This window comes from Tachypleus tridentatus, chromosome 13, assembly GCF_004210375.1.
Source record: "Tachypleus tridentatus isolate NWPU-2018 chromosome 13, ASM421037v1, whole genome shotgun sequence".
NCBI classification, from domain to species: Eukaryota; Metazoa; Arthropoda; class Merostomata; order Xiphosura; family Limulidae; genus Tachypleus; species Tachypleus tridentatus.
The window spans coordinates 123529779-123543140 of NC_134837.1; the positions used below are offsets into that span (position 1 = coordinate 123529779).

Consider the following 13362-nt stretch of genomic DNA (forward strand, 5'->3'; position numbering starts at 1 on the left):
AGGAATGTAAGTGTGTATATACACACAAGCAACAGCTATAGCATAAATTTAATGATGTAATTATAACTTGGTATATCAGAAGATTGTAGGACCTATTCAGCAGCTTAAAATGAGAAGCTTGGAATTTGTTTAATGTATTTGTCAGAAAACGAATTCAAGCTGTTTACTTTGTACATTAACCTTGACACATGAAAATAATGTAAAAGTACAGAAATCTAAGTTTAGCCTTTTTGGAGAAAGGTACAACAAATTCTGGTAATTCTTTTCTTGAATTTATTGTATACTCTCGTAGGCAGTCTGTTGTATCCCAATCTACCAACCCCATTATCGTACTGTTTTATGTGGGAGCAATGGAGTGGCCTCACCTTCTTACAAGCAATGATCACAAATGCCAATTGATTGGTATTGATATTCTGACCTGCCTGAAGGCTACTACATTCACAATTGTCCTTGTCAATACCAAACCTATTTGTGATAGCTGCTACAGACTTGTGGGGTTTCACAGATTGATTTTTGTCAAAAAGGGCTATCAAAAACTATTTTGACTGCAAGTCAAACATTTTGGAACCTTTCACATCAAAGTGTAGTTCCAGTCACAGGAAGCAGAGCTTAAAGCTAGCTCTTGGACTCCTATATGAGAAACACATGCACTGCTGTGCAAAGACTGTTTGTTATAATATACCCATAGGTTATACAACAAGAAATACTGTCATTAACTATAGGGTGTTTAATGATACCACACAATGTGTTTCAATTTTCATATCTTATGCTCTGTCCTGTTTAGGTTTTATCCAATCCATGCTACCAAAGCTCTTTTGGTTAAGGGAGAGATTCTGTGCTGAGTTAGTGTGTAAGAAATGAACTTCTTCAAAACAACTTTCAATAATACATACTAAATTCTTAGTTTTTTTATTGTGAAATGCAACTAGTTTTCTTTCCTAACTGTTTCCAAATTATCCATCAAACTACTCAATTTCTCTGCAGCATGATTGTGCTACTGTATTAAGACTAAAATAAATGCATTTGTTTTTTAACCTTAAAGATAATCTTTATTAAAAATTTCAACCCTGATAATGGCAACTGAAAAATCTAAGTTCTACTGTTTGTTATGCCAAAACATTGTGTTCTACTCTTAAGTAGTTAACACATGATCTAACATAGCTATGATTCTTAAGAGAGCATCAGGAATGTTATATAAATCTCATGATGTGTAAAGAAGTGTAAATGCAGTGTTGGAATTTTACCAGAGATATCTTGAAGAACCAACATGTCTTGTAATACAAGTACACTGAGGGTTGTCCTCTAGTCCCACAGCCCATAATTCTATGAAGAGCAAGGAAGGACATGCACCATAATGCATCAACACAACATTGCAATGGCTGATATCAACAAGAACTAATAATAATGGTTGGATATTTAATTTAATTGTTTAATTTTGAATCTAACACTGTGAGCCGAGTTAATCCGAGAACTTTTCAGCAAAAATGTTTTTATAAAAAATTTATTGATTAGTCTAGTATTTCCTGAAATGTTCTGTTTTGACAAAGTGTAGATATCTTATGCATATTTTTTCTACAAGTTTTACAAGATTACCATAACTACCATTTACCTAAGGACATTAAGAAGCTGGTACAGAAAAGACCTCAGCAACAGACATACCTATTAAAAACGTAGTTCATTTATTGTTGACATTCATTTACAGTTTTCATCAACTAATTGAAATAAAACATTTAACCTCACCCCTACTTCTATATTAACAAGATGTCTGTTTTGTTCTACCGTTAACAAAAATAAATAACAAGGTAAAACCAATTCAAGACAATTATTATCCAATGATTTCTATGTCATACTTTGGGACAAGGCTTAGCCACTAAACTGTTTAATCATTAATATCAAGTGTGAATTACTGAACAGATGTACCAGCCAGAATACTATTAATGATTACTTTTTATAACTGTATTTCAATGAAACAAACTAAAATTAACTCTTGCAACTTCAAAATAACCTGAAAGGAATATTTTAACTTTTATATATCCCTGAATAATGGAGTTCCCTTAATTGTGACTTATAATGCTTTTTACATCATTAGTGTAGTTTGTCTCAAGATGTTAGGAATACATTAACATTCAACTGTTTTGAGGTTTCTCCTATACTTTAAATAAGTAGTGTATAATAAAATACAACCACATTACTTGTATGTATGTATACAAGTTAACTATTTTCAGATTTATTTTACCAGTACTTGAGATGGATGGAATGTAAAGTTCTTTTACATAGAATGAGATGCCCCTTGAAATATAACTACAGATGAATATCTCCTACCATATTTGTTAAAGCAAAGTTCCTGTATATCTATCTATAAACTAATTCTAATAAAATGAGTTGCACAAGTTTTTGTATTCTATCAACTACTTGAAACTAACTAAATTTTCACACAAAATCTACATTCTTAGAGTTTGAAACTAAACCAGGATGCAAGTTTTATAGATAACATGATTTTGGACACTAAACCCCTTGGGGTTATCACATAATAGTAAATCCATTTTAATTTTAAATAGCTGCTTAAAACTTCTGTTACAGAACACCGTCTACTATTATGTAATATTAAACTTCAAGAAGTAAAAACTACAATTAAATAGCCACTTTTCTACATCTATGCAGTGAGTAAATTACCATTTATGTTTATGAACATCTCGGATTATAAAATATATTTTCTAATCAAAATTCATATAGTTACAGACTCACTAATGTACCTTAAGTTACAGGTTTACTCATGTGGTTATCCAGTCATAATCATACACTGTAAAATGGTTCTGGTTAATGTTCCCCCTTTCTCAGCAATCATAAACAAAAAGTAAACTATTACCCTGGTTCTTAGTATAATTTCCATGTACTGGTTATGTCATATTTAATGGCTAAAATACTATGCTTATAAAACTCCATATTCTTTAAGAGCACTGAGAAATACACTTCACAAAAGTAACTTATAACCATTGTTACATGGTAGTTTTGAAAAGGAACTAATCCAAGAATAAATAGCAGTGATTATACATCTAGATGGTGCATCTAGGTTACATGAAAGCAGTGAACCTGCATCTGAGTATGCACACTGGGTATGCGAGAGTCAAGATAACCAAGAGTTGATCTGCTAGCCGATTAGCTGAAAACAGACCATCACAACACACAAGTTCACATTTTCATCCCTAGCTGTTTTTATCCAAAGTGAAGATAACCAACCTTGTACAGGAAATATTGAGCTGGCACTTAGGAATTTGATACCAAAAGCAATGAAACAAGGGTAGAAGAACATTTAGAACAGTGAAAAATACAGCATATCTGTATTGTCCACAACTACACAGATAACTATGTCACACTATACAGGCATCTGTCACAGCTATCTTCCTCCATCTACTAAGTAAAGAAAATTAAACCCTCTCTTGCAGTCAATACCCTCTAGTGAAACAAGGAGCTAGATCCAACTACATCAACAGGATAACATGTTAAACTGTGTTATTGTCACAATATTAACAATAAATTAATTTTTAAACAGTACCAAATCTTCAATAAAGGTTAAAATGACCGACTTATTCGTAAAATCAAAGACGGATGAAAGCTCACCAAGCAGAAAGTGGAAGGTTTACTTCTAAGATTCTTTACATAGAAAGGCAGAGTTTGTAAGTCGATCAAAATAATTTTTAAAAATCTCGATTTGAAATACAACACCTGTAACAGTTGTAACTACCTTTGCCACTTGTAAAACATCTCAGGATTATTTGTAGTATGTATGTTAAGCAATCCGTCAAGTTTTATTATAGAAATTTCAAACTTTTATTACTTTGGGTCATCTACAAATTATCTGAAATCGGTTCGATACTTTTTTAACTACCGTTAAAAACAGGGACATTGGAAGATATCCTCGATTATAAACACACTGTTATCAAGATCAAAATTACTCTGAGATTTATTCCATGGAAATAAAATGGGGGAGAGAAAAACTTGCAGTTCCTGTCCAATACAAGTTTTTATAATAATCCCTACCCAGTAGTTTTAATTTTCACCACATCATTTGTAATTTCAGATGATGTAAGAAATGCCACTTTTCATCAACATAAACACCTAAAAGCAAAAACTATGGTCCTTTCTCAAATACACATTAGTTGTGCAAAAGACAAATGTTGAAAAACCTTTGAGATGATACAAAAAGAAAGACAGCTGAAACCTATTATGAAAAATCTTAGCTTTTAAACAAGATATTCTATAACCCGGGCACATTGTTTCAAGGAGTAATTGTTTAAAACAAAAAACTATCTTGAGAATAAAGTATCTGTATGAAAAATTTACTCTGAAAAAAACTTAGCAATGCTCACAAATCCAGAGTATAGTACAGGAAGTACGCCGAACTTCACACAGCATCTAAGGCTTGAAAGGTTTTACATAAAATTACTTTCATACTTGTAGTTTCTTGAGAGTAATCATGTAAACACTTTTGTTTGTGACTTAAACAGTTTTCATGAGTACTTAAACATTAACTGCAAAAACATTTACTTCATAAAATGATGCAGAAAAATGGAATTTAAAAATCTACATAACATTATTCAAGCACTAAAAACCAAGTCCTAAACGAACACAGTTTGATAGAGAAGTCAAACACACACACACACACACACACACAGGAAAAGATTATTTTAAATCAAGTAGTTCTCTCTTACTCACACAAACAGTTCATTTCTATACAGAAAAAACTGAAATTCAGTTTTCTTTGTTTTTTAACTCGCATTTTCTGGGTCTCCTTGTTCTTGACCTCAATAAATTTAGTCTTTTGCTATATACAGGTTTATGGTCTCAACGTTACCTACACATTCACACTGTATCCAACTGTGAGGGAAAGAAGATGGGTTGGCTACCCTTTCACCTTAACAATAGCCAAAAAGAAAATTTTGAAAACTGCTGATGGTTTGTTGTTGTTTTTTGTTCTACACTTCTCAATGATGCTGTACAATAAATGGAAATTTAAAATAAATCTTAGGTACAGTTCAATTCTATACACTTCTCAGGACTTGTGGTTTGAAGTGAGCCAGGTGAGTCCTTCATACAATCCATCCCCCGTTGTGGCACACGATGGCTGTACGTACCAGTTACGGTCTCGAATTCTAGTGAGTCCAAGTTTCTCCTGGATTTCGTGAGGTTTCATGGCTGCAACCATAAATAACCCATGAAAAGAACAGCTACAAATGTGTGTATCATGTGAAACTAACATAAACCAAGAGTAACATAACAGACCAAAAGTAGTAAAATCTACATTTAAGTTAAGAGAAGGACAGCAGCAGCAAAAGAAGTTTTTCCTATTACATCTGTACATGAATCACATACAAAAAGTAATGTACTTGTACAAACATGCACAACCACCGTGTCATGATAAATATTATTCACAAACACCCAGAAACACCAAAGTTTGTATAATTGTGTTAATTTTAGGTAACTCATTCTAATATAATTAACAAATACTCAGGTGATTATGCAACCCTTGTCTTTCAGATGAATTATTCAGCTGAGGTAGTGATCTTTTGAATTTTGAAATTTAGTGTTGTTATTTAATAAAATTAAATCAACAAGCAATTAGATGAGGATCACCCCCAGTGATGAACCACTGCTCAACCATTCCATATTTATCATACTGCAAAAAGTCTAAACATAAGCGTTAGTAAACAACGTCTACAGTTAACCTGCTCAAATATCTCCTCTATATAATACATGTGGTTTTATAGTTATTAAAATGAAAAACATTGCAAGGAATATTAATGCCACAGATGTGGGAGGGTTGCCACCCCACGTTTTCTTTTTCTGCAAAATATACTGCTCACATGACACTGACAGTAATTAAGTTACACTGTTATTTTTTCTTCCCCATGTTTTGACCCCAAATTCCACCTGTGCTTAGCATTAATCATACCTTCTGGCAGGTCTTGCTTGTTAGCAAACACCAGGATAATGGCATCTCTCATTTCTCTGTCATTAATAATCTTGTGCAGTTCCTGGCGAGCTTCATCTATTCTGTCCCTGTCTGCACAGTCCACAACAAAGATGAGCCCTTGTGTCCCTGTATAATAGTGTCTCCACAATGGTCGGATTTTATCTTGCCCTCCAACATCCTACAAAGAAAAAGAGAAGGTTGGTAAAAAAAAAAAGTTAACCATCATGAGAACAAATGGCCAAATGATTGATATGTTAGTGAAAGATGAACAATTTTGAAAGAGATAAAGAGAATATGTTGTCTCATCAAAGGGTGTTCTAAAATAATTGAACCAACATGAGTGGACTTTAACAAAAGGCAGAGGATGTTTAGAAGTACAAAAGCAGACAATTATGGAAATATAGGATAAAACTGTGGTAACTTAGAGACAATGTAAATGAATCATTTTTATCTCCATAGCATTTGAGAGAAAAATAGAAAGTCAATTAGATAAGCTCATCAACTGAATTCTAAAGCAATAGAATAGGCCTAAATGGACTTTTGATAATACCAAGTGAAATGTATAGCATTTAAGATACAACTATAATTTCAATAGTGTAAAAAATGTTTGAAAACACATTCAACTTTGTGATGACAAGAAACTTACTTGAAGTAAAAATGTATTCTCAAAATGGCTGGTATGGGCATTAGCACATGAATTAAAATAAAGTACAGAACAATGTTTTGACCTAAGAAGGTCAAAAAATATTGTTCTGTACTTTATTTTAATTCATGTGCTAATACTCATACAGCTGTCTTGAGAATACACACATTCAACTTGTTTGTAACATACATATCTTTTTAAAAAACAAGAGAAGTGGGTGTTGTTTGTTTATTGTTGAATCTATCATCAACAAGTTATAGACACCAACAGAATAACCCTTAGCCCAACACACCCATATACTTACTTTAATATATACCACTAAAATAAGAATGTTCCTGACAGTTATCAACTTCTGTATCTCAATATGTTTCCATCCTAATTAGTAGAGAAGCCTCAGCCTAGAACAACAGGCTGAGAAAGTTTAGTTGAATTAGCCTGGTGTGCCTACAAACATAAAAAAAAATCTGTCTTGATTCTTTCTAAAATCTTTTAATTTAAAACTGCAAAGTATTTGAAAGCAGTTTTGTGGGTTACTTTATACGTCATTAAAATTTTTTTTTTTATTATATCTCGTCTGTATTTCCCACTAGGAAATGCCACAAGTTTCAGAGTTCGAAAGTATAGCATGCAACTGTTCAGAATGTGTTAGCCAAAGTGAAAGCTGGGAAACAGAAAGATAACTTGGAGAATATAGGAAGTTACCATCTTAGAAAATAAAATATTTGCAGCAAACTTTTGTCTTTACCATTTAGCAAAAAGTGATGTATTTATAACCTATCACCAAAATATATTTTTCTTGACTTATAATTGTGTATCTATATATATGCAAGTATGAACATTCCCTATCTCATAAACTACTGAGAAAACAGCAATCAAGATAATTATAAATTTTGTATGTACACCAACAAGACCATGTAAAAGACAATGCACACAGTCATACGGCATATTGTAACATTGTACATACTGTCCAAACATCAGTTCAACAACTATTAAACAAGTCACTGCAATGACATGCAAGATGTCTACTGTACAGTCAAGTTGGGTTGCACATGGAGTTTCGCAACAGTTGTTTACCAAATGTAGTCACCCAAGTAGCAAAAACAGATTTCAAAACCACCCTTCTACACAGCAATCATTAATAAAGTACTACTTACCCACACATTAAACCTAACGTTTTTATATGTCACAGTTTCCACATTGAAACCTACTGTAGGTATTGTTGTAACAGACTGACCTAGTTTGAGTTTGTATAAAACAGCTGATATGCAAATTAAGGAAAACTGTTTATTATCTCATTTAAGGGAAACAATTTTCCCAGACACAGTTACAAGTACAATGGTTACTCCTAGTACCACAAAAACAATTAAAAAACACAATTGTAATCATATATACATGACTAAATCCAATTCTTCTACCTGGTATCATGAACAATAATATATTTTAAGTTTGAGAACTGTCTTTCATCCTGAGTTATTTTGAGTAATGACAGTAAGTGGTTAAGAAAGAATTTTATCAAAAATAATAATATGAAGTGAAAATGGAAATATTTTAATTATTAGACAGTTATAACAGGAAAACAATAAACTCAGTTATTTTCATTGATTTATCATTTTGATCATTTTACATGATAGAAAATGTAAATGATGCTTCTGGGTAATAAATTATACTAATTCATCAGGTTCTTCCCAAGACCTATTAATTAATTAGGCACGAAGTTTTTTTTTGAAAATCTTTCTACTTTAATCATAAAGTCATGAACATTGTATCAATAACATAAATATCAAATTTAAAAACCTAGCTTTGTTTTTAGAAAAGGATACTTGTTTTTCCTGCTGCATCTAAACCAAGCATAAGTATTCTCATTTCTTTATTGCCAAATATTTTAGACAACAGCTTTCCCATCTTCTTGCACTTAGAAAAGGATGAGTAAAACCCTGTAAGAAGGAATGTCATATCATTGTAATTATGTATATAGGTAAACTATTAAGTATGTTACACTTTACTTGATGAGGAAATAAATTTATAACATTTGTATCTTCTATAAGAATATAAAATATGGTGGGGTTTCAACACCTCTTCTCTAATAAATGGTGTAGATTATACTAACTGCTTGTCAAATCGTGCAACATCTACTTGGAGAAAAATACATTCAACGTTCAGCATTAAACACAAACATTCCAGAACAAGACATTTTACTTTCATACAAAAAATGAATAAATTTCAAATAACACATCTAACTACATTTTATACTTTACTTTGAAAATACCATCTTAAAATCTGCAGCTTCCATGTTTAACAGTTTATTGTTACAACACAATTTAGTCTTTTTTTTTTCTTTAGCTAAATGAGAAGTATTCTCATTACATCAAGGTAGAACAAATTGATTTATAATAATGGCTTGGTATCGTAAAGCTAAATTATGAATATGACAAAAGTGTTATCAGAGACTGAGGTTTACCATCCACTGGGTACAGCACTGACAGTTTCTAGTTATTCGTTTTGCAGCTTCTTATACACAACAATGATTTTTTTTTTTATGATGTATTTGTAGCAATACTTTTCAAGAAATGTGGGCCATGATAAATACTAGATTTTATGCAAAAATCAAACCCAGTAAGTCTAATATTATACACACAGGTTATAGGGTTTCTATTTAATTATACATAATTCTTTACTCCACTTAGAAGTTCTTATTAATAAATTTACCATGTGTGCATATTAGAATACAGATTCTATAAAATGTAAGGCATTAATTTGGTACATCTGCATTAAAAATAATACAAGATCCCAAATTTTACTTGTGGAGTATAGACCCACACTCAGTATGAAAATCCTTAGATACTGAGTACATAATGTATATAACAGTCTAATATATTTTTTAAAAATGCACTATATTAACCTTTTTTATAAAGTATTTCCCTCGGTGTAGTTTTAAAATAATTATTAGCTTAGGAGTAACTAGTCGGGTAATAACAAATGCTTGAGAATTGACGAAAGAAAAAAAGTAAAGGAACTTGGATAGCTAATATTAATAAAAATACTCATAACGGTAGTATAGTACTATTAGTAGTACAACTCCAAATCATAGCTCTAGATAACAAACTTATGCACACAAAATCATGGTTATCATAAAGGTTTAATACCAGTAACAATTAAACTCTACGTTCACAAACTATCGATTTAATAAATGTAAAACCACAGAGTTTAACTCTTACTTTTAGAGTATTAAGGGTCATTAATACTAATAATGAATTTAAATAAAACTGTAGTGTATGAAGTTAGGCTTACCGTTGGGGCCGTGACCCAACCCACTGATTGCGACAGTAAGTCTATCGTCGTACCGGCAAGGAGAGAATATGAACAGTGTTAGCGCACTTTATATTTTGTTTTTGTGAATTTTAGGATTAAAGGCACTACAATTTCAGCATTAACCTAATAATTTTATAATACCTAACGCAATCATCTATGTCAACAGCTATAGCACATCTTCAAATAATGACAAACACCACCTCCTTTCAAATTTTTTAATAGGCGTTCCTTGGTCCCCCTTTTCCCTTTTTTTTTTTTTGAGAACAACAAATTTATCATTTATAAAAGCGCTCCCTCTTTTTCATTATTGTAAATTGAGCATGAATCATTAATTATATCAGTTTAGTTCTGGAAATTATTTTGTTAATATCACTTTTTTATTATTTCATTCAAAGAAACGTTAATATTTTAATGAACGTTCTCGTTTAATTTTGGCTCTACAAACACATAACTATCTGAGGCTGCTTCCCATCGAAATTAAATCATCTAAGTTTTATTACATACTACATTATCTACTTCAAGGGTTTGTTTTGAATTTCGCGCAAAGCTACACGAGAGCTATTTGCGTAGCCGTTCCTAATTTTGTAGGGTAAGACTAGAGGGAAGGCAGGTAGTCATCACCACCACCCACCGCCAACTCTTTTACCAAAGAATAGTGGGATTGACCGACATATTATAACGCCACCACGGCTGAAAGAGCAAACATGTTTGATGTGACGGGGATTCGAACCCGCGACCTTCAGATTACGAGTCGAGTGCCTTAACCACCTGGCCGTGCTAGGCTTACTTTGAAAGAGAAAATTTTATATTAAACACCATTGTGTGTATTTTTCTTATGACAAAGCCACATAGGGCTATCTGCTGGACCCACCAAGGGGAATCAAACCCCTAATTTTAGCGCTGTAAATCCGTAAACTGGCGAAATTCCAGAAGTGGTTTAATAATAATAATAGTACATGATCTTTATCCCTATCATTATTTGGTTGAAAGTTAAGTTGAAACAAATGATGTTTTTTAAAATCGATTTATTTTACCTGATTTTGAAGGAATTCCATAAATTGTCGATTCATCGAAGAAGCTTAATTATTAAATTAATGTTTCAGTCAAGTTCAAGTGCTACTATTATACTTGTTAGCTCGTTTGTTTTATAATTTCACGCAAAGCTACACGAGGTCTATCTGCGCTAGCCGGTTCTAATTTAGCACTGTAAGACTAGAGAGAAGGCAGCTAGTCATCACCACACCCACCGCCAACTCTCTTACCAAATAATAGTGGGATTGATTGTAACATTATAATGCTCCATGACTGAAAGGGCAAGCATGTTTGGTGTGGCGGGGATTCGAACCCAGAATTGTCAGATTACGGGTCGAGCGCCTTAAATACCTAACCATGCCGAGTCTACTATTATACTATAACAATGAACAATCTGCAATTGAAATTTCATTGGTATCATTAATACAAATTTAAATCGAAAACATTCATACCGAAAGAAAGAAAGAGGTTTGTTTGTTTTGTCATGTACTTACTATGAAATACACTATAACATATCAACCAATTTTATACTGGCCACTCTCTTTAACGCATTACAAAATTTACAATAACAAATAACTTTATTAAAAATAAACAAAAACAAACAAACGGGTGCGATGTTTCGATCATTCTTAAGCACACAGTTTTAAAGAAAATAGCGGCCCGGCAGGGCTAGGTGAATAAGGCACTCCACTTGGAATCTGAGGGTCGCGGGTTCAAATCCCCATCATACCACACATGTTCACCCTTTCAGCCGTGGAGGACATTATAATATGACGGTCAATCCCACTATTCGTTGGTAAAAGAGTAGTCCAAGAGTTGGCAGTGGGCGGTGATGACCAGCTGCCTTCCCTCTAGTCTTACACTGCTAAATTAGGGACGGCTAGTGCAGATAGTCCTCGAGTAGCTTTGCGAGAAATTCAAAACAAACCAAAGATAAGAGGTTTCAATGTGTAAATTAACTACCTAATAGTGTATTTAAATAACATAATCAATATTGGTTACTGTGCATATCAATTCGTGAGATGATAAATTATTTATCTATCGATAAACATAAAAAAATTGAATGTGTAAAAATTTGTGTAAGATTAGAATGGCCAGGGAAATTTTAACCAAAAACATTTTATATTGTTTGCCTGGCTATTTAATTAATTGTACGATTGTCTTTTGCATACGTCATTTAAGATAGTGACATAAGTTAGTACGAATATCATATTTTTGAAATTATTTGAAAGAAACAATTTAACAGAACCTTAAGGGCACTCTCATATTAACTACTTCCTTCATTAACCCAAAAATTCCCGTCTAGTTCTTGTGCCATTTATCGTAACTCGAATGACTTTGCCTTTCGCAACACGCAGAGTATATAAATGGCGGAAACCATCTATTTTATACAAATGAAGTCCCACAGGAACTAATGGGTTTGTAACATGACTGTATTTTTGTTCAATTTTTTTGTAGCTGATATCCATAAGTACTTGTAACTTTGTTTGGTTTGAATTTCGCCCAAAGCTACACGAGGGCTATCTGCGCTAGCCGTCCCTAATTTGTGTAAGACTAGAGGAAAGGCAGCTAGTCATCACTACCACAACTCTTGGGTTACGCTATTACCAACGAATAGTGGGATTGACCGTAACAATACAACGCCCTCATGTCTGAAAGGGCGAGCATGTTTGGTGTAACAGATTCGAACGCGCAACCCTCGGATTACGAGTGCCTTAACCACCTGGCCAAGCACTTGTGAAAAAGTAACGAAGAATATATTAAATGAATCACATCATACCTACTAAATTAAGAACTATATAATTAATGCATTTTTGACCTATAAGTAGTTCGGTACATTAATAACTGTGTTCAGAATTCCTATGATGATCATACTTATAATCTCACAATTAAGTTCTTTTGTATATTTTACAACCGTTACTTTATCCCCCACCACCACATATAGGTAGTAAAATTATTATTTATTTATTCTGAGATTCTGGTGTCAAAAACTTCTCCAGTTCATTTTACTTTCTTCGAAAAAGTGAAAGTTTACTTTGTAAAAAAGCAAGCAGCTTTCTTCCGATGTGATTTATTACAACATTTGATATAAATAGAATTATCATCATATATATATATATATATATATATATATATATACACACACACAAGTATATATACATATAGATATTTGCCGTTTCATAAACTAATGTACTCTGTAACCAACAGGGCCAATACTTTCGCCAAAATATTATTTAATATCGATTATATATAACTATAGCATGAAAAAAAAATATGTTGTGAAATTTTAGATAAATGTAACTAAAATTGATGTTCTAACCATAAAATAAGAAAAATGTTATCACTAAAATTTTTTCAGTGAAGAGGAAACTTCCAATGTTCATTCCTGAAGACAAAAAAAAAAATC

General features: G+C 32.4%; 1 protein-coding gene across 1 annotated transcript; it reads right to left on the bottom strand.

Annotated features, from left to right (window-relative positions):
* Positions 1-1656: 1656 nt before the first annotated feature.
* LOC143240089 (ADP-ribosylation factor 6) lies at positions 1657-10188 on the bottom strand. Its single transcript, XM_076481940.1, has 5 exons — positions 9903-10188; positions 8435-8548; positions 7769-7872; positions 5951-6149; positions 1657-5193 (listed from the first exon to the last, which is right to left on the bottom strand). The coding sequence occupies exons 2-5, from the start codon at positions 8514-8516 to the stop codon at positions 5051-5053; spliced, it is 528 nt and encodes a 175-aa protein (XP_076338055.1). The 5' UTR covers positions 8517-8548; positions 9903-10188; the 3' UTR covers positions 1657-5050.
* Positions 10189-13362: the final 3174 nt, after the last annotated feature.